At 33.5% G+C, this 26859-nt stretch overlaps 1 protein-coding gene and 1 long non-coding RNA gene across 9 annotated transcripts in view; both read left to right on the top strand.

Annotated features, from left to right (window-relative positions):
- Window positions 1-26859, top strand: part of SLO2 (slowpoke 2) — a 198317-nt gene that overhangs the window by 123222 nt on the left and 48236 nt on the right. For all 8 annotated transcript variants that reach the window (XM_076532059.1, XM_076532053.1, XM_076532056.1 and 5 more), the window contains 3 exons: window positions 21099-21178; window positions 23675-23774; window positions 25767-25965. In XM_076532059.1, the coding sequence (XP_076388174.1) occupies window positions 21099-21178; window positions 23675-23774; window positions 25767-25965 (379 nt within the window). The remainder of the gene's footprint in view (window positions 1-21098; window positions 21179-23674; window positions 23775-25766; window positions 25966-26859) is intronic.
- Window positions 6707-8014, top strand: LOC143264534 (uncharacterized). Its single transcript, XR_013038276.1, has 3 exons — window positions 6707-7432; window positions 7520-7659; window positions 7744-8014. It is a non-coding gene; the product is annotated as an uncharacterized LOC143264534 (long non-coding RNA).

Here is a 26859-nt window from a genome sequence, read left to right on the forward strand (position 1 = left end):
GGGGTTAATAATGTTCTAGGTGCATTTCGAAAGTTTATGGAACGGAAATGTATTGCTCTGTCATTTTCAATAATTTTAATATAGGTTAGTTCTGTGACTTTTAGATTTTTAGATCTGTGGATCTTCAGATTTTTAGATTTCTAGGTCTGTTGATCCTCAGATTTTTGGATTTCTAGATTTCTAGATTTCTGGATTCCCAGCTTTTTAGGTTTCTAGATTTCTAGATTTCTAGATTTCTAGATTTCTAGATTTCTAGATTTCTAGATTTCTAGATTTCTAGATTTCTAGATTATTGGATTTCTAGATTCCTAGATTCCTAGATTCATAGATACCTAGATCGTTAGATTCCTATCTCCCATCTTTCTATTTCCCTATCTTCCTATCTCCCATCTTTCTATCTCCCCATCTTCCTATCTCCCATCTTCCTATTTCCCTATCTTCCTATCTCCCTATCTTCCTATCTTCCACCTTTCTATTTTCCTATCTTCGTATCTTCCTATATCCCTATCTTCCGATCTTCCTATCTTCCTATCTTCCTATCTTGCTATCTCCCATCTTTCTATCTCCCTATCTCCCTATCTCCCTATCTCCATATCTCTCTATTTGCACACCTAATAATTTCCTAACATAAACCACCATTTCGCTTCACATGTAATTTCCATCAGAATTATAAATTTTGAAAAATTGCTTTGCTTTCCTCTTCAGAACTTTTGATAACGAAATAAATTTGAAGGAATAACATTTGTAATTTGTTCCACTAATTGATTCGCAGTATTCACGATTTCCGGTCATAATTCATTCGTAACGTGATCTCTCCCGAGCATTTTAATATCTAAAACAGGAGATAAAGTTTAAAGCTTTTATTATTCTCGAGGCATATAGTGCAGCGATAAATTTGTCGCAGAACTAAAAATACGGGAAATACTTTTACGACGTTACGTTGTACACTCTGTCAGCTAACTCAAAGAATTTGTCCTTTGCTTTTAAAGTTTAATGTTGCAATGATTCACTGGTAACGTACACGTACACTCTTATCTATAAAGAGGTAGCATAGTTATTAGTTTCAACTTTATGTTTAAATTCGTAATATTAAATTAAACAATTTGCTTTGTTGTTTCTAATTTTGAAATTTTTAATTTCTCTCTTAAGATCTTCAAGTACTCATGTCCTCAAATTTCTATATTTTCATAAACACAAATTACCAAATTCAAAAATCCCTACATCTCCAATTTCAATATTCTTCACAAACACTCTCCAACCCCTTACATTTACATAATTCACAAAATCCCAAGATCCCCGAATTCTGCCCAAATCCCAAATTGCCCAAATCTCAAAAAGGTTCCAAACACCAACGAGCATGAACCGTCAGTTACATTTTCCCTAGGGAGTCCCGATTCGCTCTTGACTGAACAGCGGAACGTCGAGCGCGTCGTAGCGTTCGAAACCCCAGCGAAACTGCATGAATATCAACGGAAGGGATGTTCCTAGACCGCGGTGTCTTTCAGGGAAGTTATCCGTCCGATGGACCGACGTCGATACAGGGGAAACGAGAGTCTCGACAGCCACTCGAACGATCAAACGTCCTTTCAACGTGCCCCACGAGCTGCGAAAGAGAAACTTTCTCGTCTGCCTTGGGGTGTGCTAGTGACGTGTGACGTCTAAATTTCTTCACTAAATTACCGAAGCCACCACTGTCGAGCTTTCTCTTCCTCCCTTTTACCGTTTTTCCTTTTTTTCACCTTTTTTCTCTCCCTCGTCAGAGGAATCCTCGCCATGGGAGCGGGAACAGCCACTTTGAGGAAGTCGATCCGTCACGTCGACTTTACGGGACCCGAGCTACGTAACTGAAACGCGGTTAATCTGTTGGAAAAGCAATTCTCAGGAGCGTGTGGTGCATCGGCTCGTGAACTTCTTTTCTTCGTTCGATGGTCCGGTGTGGATTACTAAATCTGCCCGGAAATCTACACGATTCATGACCTTCCTTTTTTTTCACCTGGTTGTTTCCTAAGGGACAACTTTTTTAACGATTTTCTGCTTTTCTAACCTTGCGGATGATGTAAGGAACTTTTATCGAATGTCTCTGACTTTTATATGTCAACTTTTACCTTGGTGGTTAAAGCACTTACGTCAATGTACCTCTGTTTAACAATTTAAATCGAAGAGGAAGCAGAAGTTGCGTCACTTTACGAATACGATGTACATCCCCTATTAAATACATATATGACTGTGTGACACCTGTGCAACATGTATACAATAATAATAACATAAATTGTACAATTAAACTGTGCAATAAGTGCGTACAATTAAACTGCACAATAATTCTGTACAATTAAACTGCACAATAATGCTGTACAATAAGTTGTACAATAACACTGTAATTTCATAAATTGTACAATAATGCTGTACAATTTAATAACTTTACTATGAACGAATTTTTTTATTTAATGTTTAACTTGTATCTTCTTTACACTTTCAATAAATATAATTTGAATGTTGGAGCCACCCTCTTGTTGTACAAACAGGGTGAACTTATCATCCCTCTGTATACATTGTGATTATAAAGAAAATACATCCCTGAACTCTCAAAAATAAAAATACCAATAAAATAACCCTGCACAAATAAAATATATTTTTCTCAATATTAAAAAGTATTAAAATTTTGAAAAGATAAAATTGTAAAATTTTTAAAATATTAAATTGTAAAATTTTGAAAACATTGAATTGTAAAATTTTGAAACCATCAAATCATAAAATTTTAAAAAGATAAAATTGTAAAATTTTAAAAGCCTTAAATTGTAAAATTTTAAAAACATTTAAAAAACATTAAGCTGTAAAATTGTAAAAACATAAAATCGCAAATAATTAAAATAATAATTCCAAATGAAAAATCCTTTCTCTGCAAAGCAAAAAATGAAAATGAGTAAAAGAGGCGTTCATTAGCGCGTGAAAACAGATTTTTGTTAGAATTAAAACGTCACATTCGATACGTTTCGTTCCAGATTCGCCCCCGTCGAGATATATTTCAATGGTCTCCAAAAAAAGTGGGTTGTTACTCATGTTAACTGGTTGCCTAATGGTAACGAGCATTTTCACCTGAAAATCTCGGTTTACGAGTGCAACACTGATACACACGTACGCGTGGAGGCATAAAGAAATTCCTGGTTTCATATATTGTTCGGCTAAGAGCTCTCGAGGTGATGAGAGTCATTACAAAAGATAAGGCGGCCGTCTAATTTTAGAATGAACCTGTGTCGCCTTTCTGTGCCGTATATGGCCGGTTGGCGAGTGAGCTAAACAGATGCGACCTCAAATTAACATTTTATCTGAAAATCTGACTTGTCTTAGAAACTTCTCTAATTTCACTTTATATTACTCTACGATCAAATTGCTTTTTAATGTTCTCAAATTTTTCTATTCGATATGTCTGTTCATGTTGCTGCGAAGTGTCCATTAAAACATTTTCGTTTAATTAACCCCTTGCTGGGGCAGTTGCGCACGGAACCAATATGTGTACTGAAATGTTTACCACTGTAAAATATTGAAACACTTGCCAATGTTTAGCTATTTGCTGCAGATTATACGGAATGATAGATTGTATGTTGATCAGTTCAACATCAGTAACGTAACTCTACGTTCGGCAACTGTGATCAAAATTTATTGTGTTGCAGCGATACAAATTTTTTATACGTGCGTAGAAAAATGTAGACGTATATTTACATCTTTCACAAAAGAATTAAGTAGTTAAACTAATGTGATGGTGTTAAAATATAATTTCAACAGATCATATTTTGACCACATGACATTACGTAGGTATGACCACATGTCCCATCAGAAAAGATATCAGATTTGCGAGAATTTATTCGACAAAATAATCAGTGTCGCAAGGTTAAGTACCTTTTGTGCGATATAAAATCGATGAAAAGTATTTCAATAGCGTGTGATTGAATTTGAAGCAAACAGAGGACACCGTCATCGTCTATAGAGGTTGAAAGGTGTAACAAGTTAACTAGAAGTGTTTAACTCGGTTATCTGCCAATGTGTCTGGTTCTAGTTCCCACTATCATTTGTTTCCTCTTTGCTGGTAACATTCGTGACTACCGTATCACCAGGCTGCGGTTACGAATCGATATTGTCGACCTCCATCGCATTGTCACCGCGTGTCTTTTGTAATCGGTTGCTCGTTTTAAGCTGACCGCTTTTACAACTTTACAACTTTATAACGCATTATCACCGTCATGCTCCAGCTACCGAAACGATCAATCTCAATTTTCCGTAACCACAGGTCGTAAATTACACACAACTACTGCCTCGTTTCGATAACCATAATTTTATAAATGGAATGATGTGTTTCGCTCAGGGAAATGAAACTTTTGTTATCGATTATAAATTTGGTGAAATTCATTTTTCTTTTAATCTGTTTCCTTTTGTTCGATTTACGTTTTGAATTTAAAAATATTTAATTTTATTTTTTTTAGCAAACGAAGTTAATTAAATTCGGGATGTTTTGTGTAATTTTAAGGTGGAATTAAGTGGAGATTAATTCATAATTTGTGTAATTTATAAAGCTAGAGGAGCAAGTTAGGTTAGAGGAAGTCATACGAAAGATTCTAACCTCACTTTATGTTCAGTCAGTCATCCTTCATCTTGGTATTTCTTTAGGTTATTGAACGATCAATGCATGTACGATAACATTTAAAAAATGTATGAATAATTCTACATGATTAATATTAATTATATAGCGTCAAGTATGCATGCAAAGTATGCATACAAAATAGAAAATAAAATTATAAAAATGATACTGTAGTAAAAATAATAAGGTAAAGAAAGAGAAAATATAATAAAAATTTATTATAATGGGTCTTCATAATATTAACCAAAGTCTTCCTAATAAACTATAAACAATAAAAAAAACAGTAATAATAAAAATATGAATACTTGAGTCAACTTGCGTGAAGTATGCAAATACTCGTTCAGGAAAATCCTAACGAATTCAATATCTCTATACCAGACCTTAGTTTATGAATACACCTTATTAAAAACGGTATTGAAAGAATTGCAAGTGTTTGCGAAACCGCAATGTTTAAACGCTATCCGCTTTATGAGACATACAATCTCGTAAATCGAAATTCTACGATCCACATCCGGTCCACATATCAGTCCAGCCAATAATAAACGCGAACGTATTATCGTCTGATGATTTCATAAAATTTTAACGTCTCTCTTTATTACGTTTACCTATGAATCGTTATAAGGTGTCTTTTCGACGATCGTCTCGATTCAGCTTCATCGCGCCTTCCTTCGAAAATTTCATTCAATTATATATATCGTCGTGAAACGTTGTCGAGTATTAACGAACGAAACTCGCTAAACATGTTTTGTCAAGCTCAGAACCATTTTACACGGTATACTCTTCATTAAAATACGAGTGTATTGTGTTCCTCGAAAATGTCTTCCAAGTATTTTCACGAAATAAGCTCCCTTTCTGCCTGAATTTGCTTCACTGAAACCTTGTTCGCGATATGATGTTCTTATTAATAATAACTACGCTCTATTCTGGGTTTCGATGGAAATTCGTGACACCAATTTAAATTTCAAGCGCTTTGGACTTTGAAACGAAAACCGATAGCTCGACAATTTTTAAAGGGGATATTTTGTGTGAATACAAAGTTAAAAATATTTCATTGTCAGATACAGTGAATCTAGTCGTTTAACTTTCAAATATTTTGATATTTTTTTAAGGGTAAACTTTGGGAGGTAAAAGAAGTTTCCTGACGGATTCTATCCTCTTAGTATTTAAATTTTCAGGTTTATAAATACTTTAAAATAAGACGGAAATGTGGAAAGTGATTTTAAAATGTAAATCTTGATTTTATTTACAGAAACAATCTCTTATGCAGTCTATTTCTTGTAGAAGTATCTTGTATAATTTTTATGTAATTCTTTATGGAATTATTTTGTACAATTTTTGTGTATTCCAATTTTTATATAAATGTGCTTTATTATTGGTTTGTAAGGGTAGCTAGTCTAACCTAACCAGACGTCGAGCTTGTTAGGTCTAGATATTAATTATTTTGATTATTCATTAATCATCATACTCTTTATACTAATTTAACTAAATATGAACTGATTTTATAATATCTAAACATGACTACATTATATTATTTATTCATAGAAGTAGCTCACATAACCTAACTAAACTTACATCAAGCTTGTTACATCTCGATACGAGTTATTTCGCTTATTCATTGGTCATCATACTGTCTATACTAATTTAACTAAATATGGACTGATCTTATAATATCTAAACATGACTACATTACATTATTTATTCATAGAAGTAGCTAACATAACCTAACTAAACTTACATCAAGCTTGTTACGTCTCGATACGAGTTATTTTGCTTATTCATTGGTCATCATACTGTCTATACTAGTTTAACTAAATATGTACTACTGTTATAGTATCTGAATATGAACGCATTATACTATTTTCTCATAACTAACCTAAACACATACATAACTTAAAATAATCAAATCGAGACTTATTGCGTCTGAATACGTACTGAATTATTTCGTAAATAATTTTACTGCTCATAATTAAAAAAAAAAAACGAAACAAACGAAAGTTGAAACCTTTCAGAATGACAATGTTATTTAGAAAAAAGATTTGTGTATATCTTTTTAATAGACGAAACCATGTTCTTCATTTTGTCGTAGGTTCGTGTTACGTGGTCGTCGATACACATGTAGTCTCTCCAGTGGGTTCACGTAACCCGGCACAATTATTTTAAAATTAATCGCATGGGAGCGGCTCGCGTTATTTTCTGTATTAGATGTATCGTGACAGTTTCGTGTTTCGGTTTACTGGGTCGCTCGTTTTGTACGAGTCAACAGTCTTCAATTGGGTTTTCATAAAGCTGTCCGTACATCGGTATCGTCGTCACGTTCCGCGACCATGCTTCGTATTCACTGTACGAAGTATCACCAAATCGATTACATTACCTCGGAACACGTTGTTTCTGCTTACACGAAAGCTCCATTTAAGGAAGGTCTGCGGTACGAATATGTCAAAGACCGTTATTATTCCAATTTCCCTTCGCTGTTATTTCTCCGCGAGATTTTCCCTCGAGCTTCGATAATCCGCCCCATTGTAACGCGTCCATGGTTAACACGAAGGGATTTATTAGCGATGAAAAATTTTGATTGCTATATTGTCGTTAAAATTCCGAACGATTTTATTATCTCTGCGAAAATAGCGCTTTCTGATTCTTTTATTTCGATTCGAGCTGATCCTGTTATTCCATTCTGTTTGACGTGAAACGTATTTAACTAAAAATTTTTGATGTGTATAAACGGCCTCACGCCGTTTAATTTCGTTTTTAAATATTTCAGTTTAACTTAACCAATGGAACGCGAAAATTTAAGAGAAACTTGTCAGTACATTTTACCTCTTCATTTTGTTAATTGCAATTTTTAAATGTGCTTGAAATTGTTACTGAATATTTACGAATGCGTTGCAGGCAATTTTTTAATAACTGAATTCGTGATGTGGTTTAAAGTAAATAAATTTATAATGCAGTTTGTATTTCACAGACTTCGTGAATACATTGCGTAATGTATATTCAAGATGTAATATTTTTAGCATGGTGTATCTAGCAAGGTTAGGTTGCTCCTACAAAACAGTATTTCAATGATTTTTAATATTGTCACTCTACATCACCTCAAGGTGTATAAAAATTTTTAGGTAACCCATGTAGGTCAGTAAATATGTTTGATGAGTTTAATATCGTATGACACGGGTCTGGGAAATCTGTTTCTATCCAGAGTCCACTTTATTGCATCAAGTAGCAATAGGTCCCAAGAGCGAGTAACAAAGTACGGGTCTCTCTGATATGCACTTGCGAACACTATACGGATTTAAAGTTACCTTGTAAGTTTTAATCGATGTACATACGCTGCATATCTTCCTCTTTCATTTTGTAATGCAACTTCATGAATTATACACTCCGTAAGAACCTTCTGTCTTAAGATATTTTAATATTAATATTTAATTGTACATGATATTATGCGAAAGACAGGACGATCATTTTTATGACAAAGTTTTAAAAGGATGCACAAAATGGATGTAACGTGGTTATAACATAAATTTAAACTGCTATTTTTTTAAATAAATTTTTTGGTAAAATTTTTTAAATTTAGTTAAATATTCAATTGTTATAAAAATTGTTATAAACTTCATATACATATATCTCAGAATAATAGATGCATATAATAGGTGCAATTTTTAAAATTTAGTTAAATATTCAATTATTATAAAAAACTCCCCGATACATGTTTTATTATTTTCATGAGTCATTACAAAACAATAGTCATTTATATTAATGCTATATAATAAATTATTCACAAAATTTGTACCAAAAATTGTAGCCAATAAGTGTCTTAATAAATGTTTCTTCAGATTAAATGAAGAAGGTTGAAAATTAGAAGATAAATATTTGAACCAGTATTAACAGATTTCGCCGTGACATAGCTCAGAAACGTATTATCGTAATTACAACGAGGCATTAGCATCATTGTGTAACACTATGACATCCTCTCTGAGTCATCCCTTCTCTTTAATTTATTTATGCACGCCATAGAGAAACGGGTCTTGAACACGCAAGTGCACGCAACCTGCGAGCACGCATGATATCAACCGGCGATGTTTCATATTTTTTTTTCGTTGCTTTTTCTTTGTGTAATCGTCGCGTAGATGGCACGATGAAGATAACACGCTGCTATTTCCGTAATTGGGTCTGCACGGGAATGCGACGCGACCCGGTTGTAAGTTCGCGAGATGACGTGGTGCAAGAAACAACGGTTGAAAAAGGAAAAAATGCGGAAAAAAACGATAGCGAGGAAGAAATTATTAAAATAGGAATTAACAGCGTTCGTTTCGAGAATATTAATCGTAGGTGGAATACTTTGAGCTGAGGAATGTAAGGGCGACTTACATATATTGCATATTTCAGTATGTACAAGTTTTTCATGTGTGCTTTGTTGTTTTTTTTAGATTTAGAATTCAAATATAATTATAGAATGATGTAATTAAATTTACAATTCTAATATAAATTTAAGTATGTTTATATTAATATATTAGTATATTTACATTCATATATATCTGTAGTAAATGAAAAATTAACATAATTTAAATTTTTAAATACAGAAATTTGAAACTTTACAAATTTTTTAAATTAATAATGTAAAAATGTAGAATTCCAGACATCTAGAAATCTTCAAGTTTGAAAACAAAGAAAAATTGCATAAAAAAAATTTAGAAGTCTTCATTTATCAGTTGAAAAATTGAGTAATTCTCAAATTTTTTAATTTATCTATAAACTTCTAAAAATTTAGAAATTAATGGAGCTTGAAAGTTCTTGAACCTCAAGATTTACTATGTATACAATTTTCAAATTTGTAGACAATTCTATCTGTTTCTACCCCTACATGGCCATATAGCGAGACTCCACCATAAACTCATTGAAAACATAAATAAAATACGTAAATATTTTTAGCTCACTTTCCCTTTCAGATTGAAACAAAATTACTATTTTACGACACTTTCATATCTCAAAATCTTGTTACAAATTTTACTATCATAAAATAAATATGTAAACATGTAACACATATGTAACATTCTAATAATCACACTCAGCAGTTTACAGTTCAGTAAATGACAGTGCACAGATAGAAAGATGTTCAGTAAAAAAGACATTATGGATCTTATCTTAATAAGATCGACACTTTGCACTACATATTCTCTTCAATGAAAAACATCCCCTATAAACGCGCATTCATACAAAAATACCTGAAGCAATTCTCTATATTTTTCCGAAATATTTTGCAAAAATAACAGAACGATTACGAATGGTTTTTGCGCTCTTTTATCCGTGTTTCCGCTATGAAAAGCAACTCGTCACGTAAACCACTCGCGGTTATTAAAAATTCACAAATTGCGATGTCGTTTATATAATAATTTTTTGCTCCGCGAGCTCGCAGTAATTCAGAAGAGTGCCGTGAAATATTACTGAGAAGCGTATTAACATAATTTACAAATAAATTACAATCTGATTTTGATATGCCGCATATTTAAGGACCGCGAGTTAATTTTAATATTGAACGTGTTATGGAGTACAGACTTTTTGTTACTTTTAGGACCGAACATGATCGATAATATGGAACGTAATTTCGAGGATACTATTCTTTTATGGAGCATTACTCGATCTCATTTTATGAATCCAAACGATAGATTTTTATACTAGGCTATATTTTATAGAACGTAAAATATAGGGGTGGGAAATGAAAGTGTCTTCTGAGCACTGTATTGCTTTTTGCAATTGATTTACTGTGACCAGGGACGAATCAGGGCCCCTCTCAAAACTTTTTGGTTTATTAAAATTTCAGTTACTTACAATTTTTTAATTTTTAAAAGAATTGAAAGTTTAAAGTTTGGGTTGTTTTCTAAAATTTCGAAGACTGATGCTGAAAAGATTAACTACAAATAAATTTAATTGTAAATTCTTTTACAATCGTTCATAGTTATTATTCGACAAAAATTACAATATGAACAAATTCTTCAATATAAAAAAAAATTGTATCTTTACATATTCTACTTGTATATCCTCATATGTTATTTTTATAATAAATAAAAATACTTTATCTAAAAATTTAGCTTCTGAATTTTTATCACACCTCAAAAAGTATCTTTACGGGTCACTGTCGACCCAGACCGGGTTAATCGATTTTCCGAGAAGTTTAAATTTTATGAGTTCTTAAATATTGATTCGTGAAGCTCCCATTGTACTCGCAATAAAGCGTGGAACACGTTATTTTCCATATTTTGTGAAAGGTCTTGCCTTGATCCGAGAGATCGAAGTCACCGAATATCCTCTACCGAGGGGAATCGAGAAAAAGGGGTAGAAAAGTTTTGTTGCGCGCGGTACAACATCGAAAACCCTTGACATTTGAATACTGAATCCCAGTTTCTACAGAGATGATCTCTCCAGTGAAATTGGTCCGTCGAGCTTTTATCTCTTTATCTCATTGCGTTATTCAACTCTATCCATTTTAATTAACAGTTACAACAAAACTTTTCTCTTCCCTTCATTTGTAAACCGCTATTTACATCGGATAAATGTTACGTTTAATTGTTACTAAACTTAGCATATATTTGTTAGACTAAATTTTATACATCTTAATTATTTTAGTTTATGGAGGAGATTAATTTAGGGGAGAACAAAGATTAATTTTATTACAGGAGTATTTGGCACATCTTAATTATTTTAGTTCATAAAGAAAATTAATTTAAAGGAGAACAAAAATTAATTTTATTATGGGACTTTCATATTTGATATATGTTAATTGTTTCTATTTATGAAGGATTCAAAATTAATTATTTTATGCATTAATATTACTGATTATTCTAAATTCACGTTCACAGAAAAATATCCCCTATTCTGCTAATTTTTGTATATTTTCATAAACTGATAAAATTATTTCAATTAATGCAAGATCCAAAAGTAATTAATTTTGTGTATCAATATTTACTGATAAATTATTGTAAATTCAGAAATAAAAAATATAGTTAAACCTCAAAATTAATGGACGTCTATAACTTATGTGATTCAGACGTTTGCTTACGAAAGGATTAAAAGAGACCCGATATCGACCGAGTAAATAATTAACAACCCAGACTTTGAGTCGATTTGTAAGTGCAGACTATACCAGAATTCTAAATTACGACAAAAATAAATACGTTGCAAAAAAAGGTAATATGTGTTAGGTCTCGCACCAAGAAACTATAAATCGGTCAATGCGGTGCAAGGTTGCTAGGTTTTATGTATTTGCATCGATTCGTCGTGAACTTCTATTCATAGCACAGAAAGACACACAGGGTATAATCAGCTGAATGAAGTACAGGTCATGATTGTGCGACCATAAGGAAAAATAACCTCGTTGAATTGAAAAATTAACTTCAACTGTGACGAATCGAAACGTGTCTTCGATTCTGCATTTCGTGTACATGCACGAATTATTTAAGAACTTCTTTGAGGACTCTTTCTAAATTGCAGTGTTCTATCAAATTTTCTGTGCTAAATGGAAATTTTGTTACACACTTTTATTTATACATAATTTGTTGATTTATGTGCTGACAGTATTATGTGTTTTATTTTAATTATATGTAAATTATAAAATTAGACAAATATCATTTAAATTTTATTTAAATTGGTTTAAAAATACGTACCTACGTAAATAATATGTATTGTAAAAATTAATGAAAATTTTAATAAAATACAAATATTCCATGAAAATCCAAAAATTCAGACAAAGTGAATTAAACTTGAAACCGTAATTTTTGTCAAAATTTGAAAAAAATATTCAAATAAAATTTAACTCCAGAGTTCAAGCAACTTGATTTCGAAAGGAAATAAACAAAGTCGACAGAACACAGCCTCTAATTTACCTAACTGAAATATTCAAGCGAGAATATTTCTGGTGAAAAATCTTCAAACGAACCGTGATTCGTTGTTCCTTGATTTTCACCCTCCTTTGAAACACCTCGCTGTATCTCGCCACTCGTTCGCGAATTCTCCGCGTGAATAAAAAATTTGACGGATGCAATTTGACGGTCGACTGCGAATTGTTTCCGCCAGAGAATTGAACAATCGTTTATCCACGAACGACGCGAGCGGGGCACATTCGGTCCATGGTTTAATTTAATCATCGGAAACGCGTGGATATCGGAACACGATATTTCACGCTGGATGAAACGTCTCTTTGTGTATCCGCCGTTTAATTGCGTAACTGGATCTTGCGTAGTGTATGTTCAGCGAGCGTTGATTTCCGCCGATTAACAGCCGTGTTCGTTTATCTGTATTTACTCAGGATCGCCCGGCGAAAAACCGTTTTTCGCGATGTTTTTTGGGAGGCCTGATGTCTTGTTTTCGCGCCAGCTGCCGCGTTAAAACATGCCCCAAACTAACAACTATTTTTGTAACGTACGACTGTTAGACCTATATTTTTACGGTGAAAATATTGTTTCTCCTTCTGGAAATTAATGCGAATGTTAACACGATTAGAATCACTAGGGCAGATTTATCGTTCGAGTTGTTATCGAATTTATGCTTTTAGGTTGTTAGTCAAACTTATGTTTTTATATTCTTTGCTAAATTTTTATGTCGTTAGCTAAATTTATATTTTTATGCTCTCAGCCAAACTTATGTCTTTATGTTTTTAGCCAAATTCATGTTTTTATGTTGTTAGCTAAATTTATATTTTTATGTTCGTAGCTAAATTTATGTTTTTAGCCAAATTTACGTTTTTATGTCGTCAGTTAAATTTGTATTTTTATAGCAAAATTTATGTTCTTACGTTGATAATCAAGTTTGTATAAATTGTTCTACAATGGAACATTGATATCTTTTATGTAATTATATTTTTTCTTTAACATACCACTGAATTAACATCATAAAACAATTTTCAACTTTCAAGAAAACATATAGGCTGTTGAAGAACATAATATTGGTGTTTTATAACATTTACCTCCTCTAGAGCTCCCAGCGCAGGGAAATATCGAGATACTGTATCATGAAAGCATAATAGACTTGAATTTTTCTATATTGAATTTTTTCCTATTTATTTTAATAATTCAAAATAAACTTGTTTCACATTCTTCCATCATTTACTACAAATTATAATTTCCAAAATTTTTCAAAGCAACGTAGAAAACAAAATTAATATTATCATCGGTAAATGTTTGTTTAGCAGAACGATAGAGCAATCGATACGCTGTCGAGGGGACGTCAGTCAAATAGAAACACGTTCCAAATATTTGGGAAGTTCTAAAAGATGAAAACGTCGAGTAATTGACAAGTAAATTGACGTTTTATTAATAATACTCTATCTGTTAATTTAACAGAAACATAGTTGGACAATATTGTTGAACGACGTTTACCGATCTTACTCGTCAATTTTATTTCATTTGAAGAATTTCAAGCCGTTACGGAAAACACGAAATAAATTCGTGGAATATTTAAATCCGACAGAATCACAGATATAAAATTTCCTTTCAGTTCGCGTGTATTAAAATTCATATGGTAATCCACTTGTTGCTTTGTTTGCTGTAATTTTAGGGGACACTGAAAGTTAACAAACCATGAATTAGATAACGATTGCAGAGAGGTAAACAAATTGAAACTATTTCAGGGAAATTGATGCGGATTGCTGTTGGTAATACAATTATAGAAAAATATCAGAGTTTTAGTACAAAATGTTTTGGAGGTACATTTGCTACGTTATATAGTGATATAGTTATTGACGTACTATTATTAATGGATGCACTATGCAGGACACACATGTGTTTTTAAGCTACGCATCGCAGATATAGAGGACAGGTTATGAAAATTGTACTAGTCTCAGAATTATAAAAATATTTCATGATATAATAATACAGTTACTGACACATAATTACTAATGTAGTACATACAAATAAATTTCTAGATAATTACTAGTAATGGCAATTATTAATATATTACACGTAGACACCTCGAGTCCAAAAGACAAAATGGCCGCCGATTAAGAACAACCGCACATCACCAAAATAACGAAACTAGAACATACTGCACAAACAGAATAACTCATTCGTTCTTGGCCAGCAATTCGATGAGTGAATCGATAGATTGCGGTGTAGAAATCGATACGTCATACGAGGCAGCGATATTTACGAGCCACCTGACGATCGTAAACGCTTTCATACCGGCGGGAAATTCGAGCGAGCACCGTTTTGCGGCCACGTTGTCGGAGCTGCATGAATTATACAAGCTGCAACCACAGACCAGCATTTCGACTACGGTAGCTTGTTTAGCAGCCGATGATCGCCTATACCTGCAGTAACATCGATCGACCGAGAATGACTCAGTATGCGACAACGCTCTGTTCGCTCTGTACCGTTTTCGATTGAGTAACAACGTTAGCTCCTGATATCGTTGCATGCCCGCGGCGATGCTCGTAGGTTTCTCGGGCAAACAGGAATTCGAACGTTCTTCGAGGATCAATGATCAATTTGCTATCGTTGCTTTATGGCAGATACGAGATTTGGGAAACCGCAGTTTGAATTGTGCAGTGAGACGCTGGGTCGTTTGAGATATCGAAGATGTGGATGATGAGATAAATGGGATAGTAGTTCTTTTGTTTGAATGCTGGGTTTTATTTGAATGCTGAGTTTTATTTGAATACTGTGTACCATTTGAATTCCCAAGGTTCCAATTTTGTACACATAAGGCTTTTGTACACATATGGTATGTGGATGAGTACAATTTTCGTATCCACGTCTGGGACTAGCCTAAAGGTCCCACATGTGCGTTGTCAGCACCCAAGGTTGGTCTTACAGGATTCTCCAAGTGTCAAGACTTCCGAAAACTTGCAAATTAACGCAAAATTCTGGAAGTATCCGAAACGATGCTCCACACACTGTTTAACAGGATTCATCAGCAGAGTCAAAGCACACTCGGCACTAATCCACGATCAAGCATCGACGTGAACAGTCGATACTTGAGTGCTTATAATTCCCTGGTTAGTCGGAACGGTAAACGTTCCGATTGTTCCCGGGGTTAATTCCCATCGGCCCAGAAACGTAACCTGGAGGCAACAATCCGCTCTACGATTGAACGCGGCGCCGATGGTTTACGTTGTAGGTCCTGCATACGTATCGGTCCCATCCGGATTTCAGTGTCGTCCGCGGTTAAACATAATCCACGATACACGCAGTAAAGCAGGAAACAGATCCTGACCGACCTTTCGAGGGAAGACGTACGTCGAGCGGTAGTTTTCGAGCCTTGATATCCCATCCATCTGACGGCGTAGCTTATGCAGCAGTTCGCGTGACGTTCAGAAACGGCGTTCCTTTACCTCGAGGGCATTAGCAACCGTTAGTGCGACGGCTTTACGGGTCGTTAATACACGGCGAATCTTACGTGCACGAGGGAAAGCCGCGTTATTACCGTCGAAACACGGTGCACGGAACCTCCACCATCTTTTCCTTCCGTAGGGCTGACATACCTGAAAGCACTGCGGAACAACCACGCACCGTATCAGGGATCTTGTGTTTGATTCCACCTTTTTTGATATTACGTCTTTCTTTGATTTCTCGATTAAATGCAACTGAAGATATACATGTCATTGCAGCGATATTTTATAGGAAACAATTGAGCGTATGCTTGAGGTTTAAGATTAGATATTTTCTGTGCAATTTTATCGTGATTGTGCATTGCTCTAATGCATTTAAGAGTAAAAATCTCTAAATTCTTAAATCTTCATATATAAATCCCTACATCCCCAAATCCCTACATGTCTATATCTTCAAATCCCCATATCAGTAGACTCCCAACAATAAAAGGAATAATGCATAATAAATACATTACGATGTCAAACTAGATGAAAGTGTAACAAATTGTGGGTTCACTTCATAAGTCATGCGATGGAGTAATTTTTCATTGCTACCTTCAAAACGATCGAAATTTAATGGCGTATGGTAAGTTCCAATTTTGGTAAATCCCAGTAATTTCCTTGCTTTAATATCAAAGTTCGTCACGGCAACACGATAGCTAAAGTGTCTGGTTATGACAGCTTTTGATGCAGGGCGCGATCTCGACTTGATGCACGAAAATTCGGATTTTCAATTGGAAACGATGTGATGAACGTAGAGATGAATTTATACACTGAAAAATAATTTTCATTTAACTCTTCGGGTTTTTATACTCTTTCAGAAAGAGTTTGATACTCTTTCAAGAGTATCAATAAGAGTATCAAACTCTTTCTGAAATTATTCGTACCTAGTTCAAGAAGATCGAGTAGCAATTAGATAAAGATGAAAAAGAAACTTTAATTTCAGTATTATTTCCTTGATAATTATCACTCCTATATATTAACGTACAATGAGCAATTAGAAGTCATACAAAAAATCATCAGAAAATTGAAATTATAAATGTAATATTTTTTGAAGAAATTACAAAACCACAAAATAGAAAAAATTTCTTCAGTTAAAGTAACAAAAATGTAATTTCCTTAAACGTTCTCGACAAATCGATGGATTTGAATTCAAGTATCCTTTCGAGCAATCGTCTCGAAATGTCGCGAGATGAATCAAAGCGAGGATGTTCCTCTCCGAAGATGACAGAGACAAGCAAGTAGCGACACAAAGGTAAAACGGAGGCGGAATACCGGAAGACGAAGAGGAGCGTACGAGGGTGGAGAGTATTCCCCTCAATTTATATAGATTGCTCCGAGTGGTATTTCGAGTTCAAGTAACGAGCTGCAATTCTGCGGCCGGACGAGTATTTCCTTCCTGAAGTAGAAAATCCATTATGTGGCCAGCCATAGAGCCGGACGAAGGCAAACTGGATGATGGGCGTATGTACGCATTATCTCGCTAGATATTGTTCTGATGCTGATAAAGATGGACAGGTACGATTACTGCTTTTCGTTACTTCGGAAGTAGTGAAACTCCATTTACGATGAGTAATGTTTGTTGTATAATTAAACGAGATAAATTTAGCTGTGATTATTCGTTCTATTGTTTTGATATACTTTTTGGATATTTATTAGGAGGGGTACGGAAATTTGGGGATAAAGGGATTTAGGAATGTAGAGATTTAGGGATCTATAGATGTATAGATATCTATGGATGTAGAGATCTAATTACCTGTCGATGTGGTTATCTAGAGATCTGGTTATTTATGGATTCAGACATCTGATTAAATCTATTTAATCTGTTTAACACTAAAACTACGAAGTACCGGTCAAATGACCGCTCCACAAGTTTCTTATTATAAGGCACACATTTTGTTAAAATACATTCCTTGAAATCAGAATTGATTTTCATCAAGACAAGGAATAAATGTGTGTACTAATTTATGTTTCGTCGTTTGTTTATTTATTTTTTAACTTCATTTTTAATTTCAAATGAAATACACATTATGTGCCGGTAGGTTTAGTGTTAATAATTTTCATTTGATAGTGCAGTGTATTTTATAGTATATTATGCTGTAATATTTTGGTATATTTTGCATGAGCTCTGCGATAAATGTCAGCAGTCTAGTAACGAGATATAAGTTCTGAATATTTGAACTTAAGGTAGAAATCATAGTCGGTGATTGAATCAAGCATTCGAATTCACCGGTACGTACAGATTGGTCCTATCGGATGCGCTCCGAATCAGTTCGGAACTCTCCAATTAAACCAGAAATGTCAACGCTCTAAATTCTGTAGTCGTATTTTAATTAAATATCAACGGACAGACGCCGCTTTGGGACCACTCTCTACTTAATTATCGTGAAATAAGCCTGCCATGGCTAATGCACAGCGTGCTATTTCCGGTTGTACGGACGCTATTATCATTTACATCGATAATTCACATACAACGGAAGTGTAGCAAACTCATACACGTCCATTTCAATTCAACTTTGTGCCACTGTTTATTGCATCGATTTTCACGTTTTGTTGCGTTTGATCGCTACTCCTTTTGTACATTCACTCTTTGTTATACTCTGTCGCTAATATCACTCTAGTACTTCGATAAATATGTACGAATAACTTCAATGGTTAATTTTTGAAAAATATCTCGTTTTTCAAAGTATTGAGTTTCCATGAATGTAATACACTTTGTCGAGTTTTATGAAAATACTGCAAATTTGTAATATTTGCAATCATGAACAAAATTCCAATCATGAGACCAAGAGGGTGAAATTTGTTGAGATGCTTCCCTTGAAGTCTATGCTGCTCTGAAGACAAAAAATTAACATATAATATTCAATTATATTTTATCCTTCCATTTTTAATTTTAAACTATTATTCATCCCTACACTCAAATAAAACCTGTAAATGAATTTATGCAAGTACCAATCCGCATAATAAAATGCAGTGAAATCTATATAATAAAATGCATTAAAATATAGAAACGCATGAACAGCCATTTTGTAAAGGAAAAAATGCACGAATGTGAACGCGCGTTTGCGCCAAAAGTTTCCGTCAGTTTGCACAGTGCATCGAGCATACGGACGAAACTCGATTAGTCAGTCATGAGTAATATCGGCCGAGAAGTCGATTTAATGCGTGTCAACGGATCCGTGATCGATCCGTGTATCCGTTCTTTGGAATCGATGCCGTATTCCTGGTTCGCGGGATTTTTCACCTCGTCCAGGTTGATTTATCGGGCCTCCGGTGGTGTCGCGATTTTTCAGCCCCTCGACGAATAAGGAGCGATGGAGATAACGTTTCAACGTTGACGGCGTGAAACTACGAATAAATCGTTCGTCGGTTGTATCGCTCGTTTCTTTTCGTTCACGTGAAGTATGAATAATGAGAAACGTTTGCCTGCAGTCGGTATTGAATACTCGTACGCGACAGTGAATTATTTGCTCGTCAGGTTCCCGTTACTTAACCCTTCGAATGCCTTTTTGACTGAAGTGGGATATTCAAGTAGAAGAAAAATTTTATCGGGAAGTGAAAATGATGAACGGGGTTAACTGGTTGACTCATAGTTTGGGGATAGTTAGGAAGATATGATAGGAAAATATGGCAATGAGAGGAGGAATGGTTGTTCGTTTCTGGGAATTTCTAAAAACTTCATAAGTAGTGATGGGTTAGAGCTGTTTATGGACACAATATGAACAAGCATGGAAATATGAGTACTCGGGTATATTGTTATTTTGATATTGCAAAAATGTAAAAATTTGTTCAAACGTTCAGACATTTGTAAACAGAAAATAGAGAATATAGAACATACACACATACATGTATATCTATTATCATACATCTCTTCACATATCTGTTACATATCTATGTAGAGGTATATTAACATACATTTACAAGAGAATAAAAACTACCCCTTATCATACCCTGACTCTAATTAAAACCAGTGTCCACTTAAACAATAAAAGACAAACTCTTCATGTTCCTCATTCACTCAACATTTACGTCTACCGACAAAAAACTCATCGACCAAACTGAAAGCAACTAAAACGTGTCAAACGACCATGAATCATGTACCTGATCAATAACGATTGCCGTGTGTACAACGTGCAAACAGGTACGACGGTACACCAACTGCGATACAAACTTTCCGCACGCCATCTTTCATCGAATTGCGACGTGCATCCCTTTCGCGGATTCTTTCGAAAATGGTTCTGCTATCAGAAATGTATTTCATTCAATGACTATGTCCAGCATTGGTCTCGTGATGTTATCTGGGTCAAAGAACCAGTTCAACAACGTAAAAGGATCACGTACGACAGACTGTCTGTCAACGCTGACCCGATGACGTCACGCGATGCTATTTTTGCCGGAGTCGACGTCTTTTCCGACGATAAAAATAGCGATTAATCCGATTCGCGGTTACTCGCGATAGCATTCCATAATAGAATCGATTTAGCGGCATCGGTGATGCGAGAGCACTTAGGAAATTTTCATGACGCTACGCAATCTTTAGTTTTCTGTTATGAATGCGGAATTAGGATCTTCAGACTTGAAAATTATATTAAGCGTACGGTTGTTCAACCCCTTGCTGTAAAATTTATTTGTCAGATGGGTCAGTCAAAACTTTATTCATTCGATAAATTCAACATTCATTTGATAATGCAAATTATAGTTGGACCTAAATTTTAGGTTGAAGAGTATTAAAAATTTTAGTAAAATTCGTTATATTTGAGGAGTGAGTGCGTCACGAGACTCGTCAAAGTACGACAAGGGGTTAAAGGGATTAAACTCGTCAAAGTTGACTCTTGTTTTATTGCAAGAGTTATAGGGTGGACAATTCTTAAAATAAAAATTGTACAATTTTTCATCTGAACACAAATAAATATTTAATAGTAAATTTATTGTTAATAAAATTTTGAATTTACAAGAATGGTGCTGATGAGAATAATTCCACAATTCTAGCACCGAATGTATTGCTGTTGAAAACATTTCAATCCTAGTAATGCGAACATCAGACTTTTTCCAATAATTGGAATCATTTGATCTGCTAAGCATCAAGTAATAACTATGGTGTTTTATTTCTGATTACAGAGTTCGTGTCGAGTATTACGTGAACGAAAACACGTTCAAGGAACGACTTCAGCTGTACTTCATCAAGAATCAACGTTCGAGTAAGTACGTTTATTGTGCAGCTAAAAACGTGGATTTATTTTTTATAATTTCTTCTACTGTTTCTTTGTTATATGAGTACTGGATCATTTCATAAGTTTATGTGTATTTAGATGTTTTGAGAGAAGGGTAAATGGTGATGTGAGAATTTTTGGGGGTTGGAAAATTTAGGTATTTGGAAATTTAGGTTTTGGAAAATTTAGAAGTTGGAAAATTTAGATTTTTGGAAATTTAGGGGTTGGAAAATTTAGGTATTTAGAAATTTAGGGGTTGGAAAATTTAGAAGTTGGATAATTTAGGTTTTTGGAAATTTAGGTATTTAGAAATTTAGGGGTTGGAAAATTTAGAAGTTGGATAATTTAGGTGTTTGGAAATTTAGGAATTGGAAAATTTAAGCATAGAAATTTAGGTACTTGGAAATGTAGAATGTGGGAAATTTAGTAATTGAAAAATTGAGGATTAAAAAGATGGAATTTAAAAAATTAAAAAATTTAACAAATTGGAATCTCAATTTAATTATTTAAAAATTTGTGAATATTAAAATTAAAAAAGTTCACATTCCCCAAAATCGAAACCAGATAACTTCTTTTATATTAACCCACACCCTCCAGAAACCCACCTTGCATTAGTTCTGAATTAAAATTGTTGTAATCTCAATTCTAAATCAAATGATTTTCCGTATCAAAAAACGGCAGTGCAGCCGTGACCACGGTAATGCAGTCAAGTTCTTAAATTAGTTCTATTCTTCCGGAAATTCCGTCACGTTATTTCCGGCACGACACAATAAACGTTGAATGGCCGTCACGAGAGATCGTTTTCCCTCGAAAGCGTCGTTCGAGCTTTTGATCGCGAAAGAGTTCACGGCGCCGGAAATTCCTTTCGAAGACACGCATGCCAGAAATGTAATTTTGGGAACGACGTGTTAGCGTGACACGAACAACCATGCGATGTCTACTGGCAAGACATAAGCTTTTGAAGTAGCTGGCAGCAGCCGATAACGGATATCGTGCCGATACCAGCTTCGATCGTTGCGTATCGACCTTTCGCATCTGCATGTCGAGCGGAAGAGAGATCGATGCCTCGCAACGTTTTGTAACGTTACAAGCCATTAAAACTCTGACCATTTTAGATCGTCGGGTATCGATAAACCTTCGATTCACGTATTTTCCTTGTGACAAATTTATTTCTACCGATTTTCTCGTAACTTTACTCCAAGCTCGGGTTCTTCGGTTTTGTCCACGTGACACTGAGTCTTTTATAGGTTATGTTTCCTGAATATATTTATACAATATATGTAACTATATTTTGTAGTTTATATTAATAAAATTAATTGTACAACTGTGGTGTAATTTTGCTAAATTGTTGTGTACGATTGCTTGTTTCATATGCATACGTATGCATACATATGTATACATATACATATATAACATATGTGGATGCATTTATTAGATTTATTTGATGTGTGACTCCATTTTGTATTTAATACACATAAAGTGTGTTATAGAAGCTTTTGTTTCATACACATGTATATTATATGTGAATGCATTTTGTATTTTAAACAAAATTTGTATTTACATATGTGTAAATGTATTTTTTACATGTGTGTAAATGTGTACATGTACTTTATACAAATATAAATTTTATTTATTTTATTTTTTTTTTTAAATGTTATTCTTTAAATATTATAAAGTATATTATTAAGTATATTCTTTAAATATTAACTTGTATAATATTTTCAGTATAAGTAGATTTATTATAAATAAATTTTAGTGTACATTTAGTATCCACGTTATTTTAAACCACCTGAAGTTTTCTTTTAATATTCACCACAAATTATATGTTTTATTACTTCCCTTTTCATTTCTGTTCACACATGTCCAATGGGGTTGACGTCAGTACTTTGCGAAGGTGTTATCAGTAAAAGCGGAGTGTTATATAATAACTAGGCTGCGGATATTTATGCATTTATGACATATGGAAATATACAAAATACACGCAAATCCTACACGTAACATGTTTGAAATCAATATGTGACATTTACAATACGTAGAATGGATGAAATGTGGAAAATAAAGTGATACTGATGAACAGGTAGCAATATATATTGTGGAAACATATATATATTTGCATTAATATTTGCAATCTAATAGCGTTGTTTTACAATGTGAGGCATTTAGATGACTATCTGAAATACTATCTGTCGTAAAAGTGGAAAATATACGACTGCAATTTGGTACTGACTGCAAACGATTGCATGATATGCTAATATTCTTTGTTTATATTATTTGTGAAGTATAAATAAATAAATATGTTCTTATGAAATGATCTAATGCACTCGTGGGTTGATCAGATGCTCATTTAATTGGAAAATTTAAAAGTAAAAATATAGACATGTTCTTCCAATTTCAAATTATATCGCAAAATAGCTCATTAATGTCTGTTATTGAGATAATTTTGTATGCAGTAATAATTTAAAAAAGAAATTGTTTCTGTTTCAGGTCTGAGGATACGATTGGCTAACCTATTTTTCAAGCTACTAACATGCTTCTTATACATATTCAGGGTCATCACCGACACGGATCCAACTTATGCAGCATGGTAAGTCATATAATACTTATCTAATGTCATAAACTTAAGTAATTTATAGCTTTCTCTTCTGTGGAATGGTTCTAATTTACTAATTCACGTAACTTCTTTCGCTTATGCATTGTATAATTAACAAAATATTTATTTAGCCCACGTTATCAAGTTTTTTGTTCCTAAAGTCTTCAAATCGTCATTACATTATTTTTTGCAATTAATATTATGGTATTTTTTTATAACAGATTATATCATTTTATTCTCTACGTGTAAGTTGATTTAAAACTTCTCAAAAATGAAGTCATTTCTATAATAATGCTTCAATTGTTTATGTTCGATTAAACAATTCTTAAATTTAGCTCTAGGCTTCTTTATTGTATTGATTTCCTCTGTTAACTTGATATCGAGAAATAAATTAATTTAAGGAAGAGATGAATGAGGGTTTGAAACCCTTTCAACTCCTTCAATGCTATCGGTGCTTATAAAAAAGAGGACAGAAAAAGAAAAAATCTCTGAAGAGGTTTATAATTAATTTTACTGATCAGAAAATATCTTCTTAACTCCTTAACAAAGATCATTTATAATATGTATTATTTTTTATGCATCATTTTTTTCATTTTTCATTTTTTTTATGGACAACAAGTTATATAATATATTATTGTAACGTTTATAATTCCTTAAAAAATTACCACTTTAACAAAAGAAAAGTGTAATCGCAAATGTAATGAAGCGAATAGTTTGTAACGACATTAAAGTTTTACTACTATTTTCCGGAAGAAATCTTTCCGGAGACATAAGAGACGGAAAATTTCTTTGTCCAGGGTTGAAGAACCCATCTTGACTCGCGATTTAACCATTCACGCAAGATTACGATATTTTGTAGAACGAGCATCGCGGCTGAGAATAAAACCGAGATAAGACTTCGAAGCTGAAATGGTATCGCGTTTCCTTGCCGCGAGTCTTTAACAGCCACGATACTTCTTAAGAATTCCTAGAGGACTGCACTTTGCCTTCTCTGCTATCTCCTATCTTTTATATTTTCTAAATTACTGCCTCTCCGTGCGTAATATTTGTCTGTTTCCCTTATTTACTTTTTCTTCTTGTTTCTTCGCTTTCTCTTATTATCTCTCCACACTTCTTTTGTATGCACTTACATAGCTTTTACATAGTATGCTTTTACATAGATTGGACATTTTTATTTTTTAATTCTACTTTTCTTTTTTGGTTACAATTTTTACTTGTACTTTATGCTACAGCTTCTATTTATTTTAATGAGCTGCAATTTTTACTTTTTTTTTTATTTAGTTGCGATTTTTATTTATTTTATTCAGATGCAATTTTTTCCTATTTTATTTAACTACAAATTTTATTTATTTTATTTATCTATAAGTTTTACTCGTTTCATTTATTTATAATTTTTGTTTATTTTGTTCAACTACAATTTCTACCTATTTTATTTAGCAACAATTTTTACTTATTTTATTTAGTTACAATTTTTATTTATTTTATTCAGCTACAATTTCTACCTATTGTACGTAGCTACAATTTTTACTTATTTTATTCGATTTCATTTGCAATAGGCAACCCGAAATACACAATATCTTATTCCACCAAATTAATACTGTAAAATGATGATAAATTTATAAAATTTTTATACTACATTGACAAAACAGGACTCGTTTTTCCAAAATCAAAAATGCAGCATAAGAATTAGAACACATTTGGTACAAAGAGTTACACAAACATAAAACGAAAACTAAATATCAAAATGTGAAGTGCATAATACGAAATTAAAGCGTTAATGGCGTCCGTCAAGTTAGAACTATGATCCCGAAACCCTACGATCGTAATTACAAGTTCCATTAGCTGGCTATCTGATTTTCAGAACTTTATCCATGTCGCTTTAAAAAATGCCCCCTCTGAAACTCGATCATGTGCTTTTAAAAAATTTGCTTTGTCTCCGGTTTCCTGAACTTCGTCGATCTCGTTAAAAAATATCCCTCTTTCCAGTTATGGCTGCACGCCCGGCAACAAAACCGAGTTCCTGGTATCCCAGAACCTCACCGAGGAAGAATTTCAGGAGCACCCGACCATCAACTGGGATGCGATTTTATGGGTGAGGAGACCCTTAGAATTGTGGGTGGTCCAGGTGATCCTGGCAATGGTATCACTAACGGAAGCTCTGCTACTCGCCTATTTAGGTTACAAGGTACGCATCCTTTAACTCAGGAAATTCGATTTTATGCATAACTCTCTGACATTCGGCTATTTAGGTATACTCTCGTTATATCGACATCTTCACTTTCATATCACACACATAAGATGGCTTTACTATGTTATATCATAGAGTATCACGTTGACATTAACTTTTTAGTAAGGAAACTTTTTGGTTAGAGTTGTGAACTGAACAGTAAACTGGAGGAATTTTCTGAGTATACTGTTTGTGGCAATATAACGAGAGTTTACTGTATCTGTAAATATTTCGTACTTCTACTGCTGCATAGAGCTGACACCTACACTACAATTAAGTGTACAATGACTTATATTAACTAGCTTGATCTATTTACATAATTGATCACTTTATATATAATATCATAATGGTATCACTTTGTAATACCATGTTACTAGGCTGAAGTGTTACATTTGATATTTGGAGGTTAGACTTACAGTCACATAAAATTACTTACAATTGTGACAGAAAGAACATATGATGTTCACAAAATATATTTGTCGAAATTAGTACTTGCAGAATTTTAAAAATCAGTTCTGGTTTTTTGAGTTAACTCATCTTGTGATGCTAATGTATGTGATAGTGAATTTGCTAGTTAATGATGATAGTGAGTAATGAAGATTATTTTAATGACTGAACAGTTAATGCTTGAACATTAAACTTGAATTAGCTGTGACCAGAATACTTAAGACATTTATATACATTTCAAGCTTGAAGCTCGAAGCTCATTTGAAGTCCAAAAATACGACACCATCCAAGTCACACTATATCAAACAAAAAAATACAACACTAATCCAAAATAAATTTTACTCTACATCTATGCAGCACTAAAGTATCGAACTATTTCTCCCAAGATTTTTCTCAATGTACTCC

The sequence above is a fragment of the Megachile rotundata genome, chromosome 5, assembly GCF_050947335.1.
Source record: "Megachile rotundata isolate GNS110a chromosome 5, iyMegRotu1, whole genome shotgun sequence".
Taxonomy (NCBI): Eukaryota; Metazoa; Arthropoda; class Insecta; order Hymenoptera; family Megachilidae; genus Megachile; species Megachile rotundata.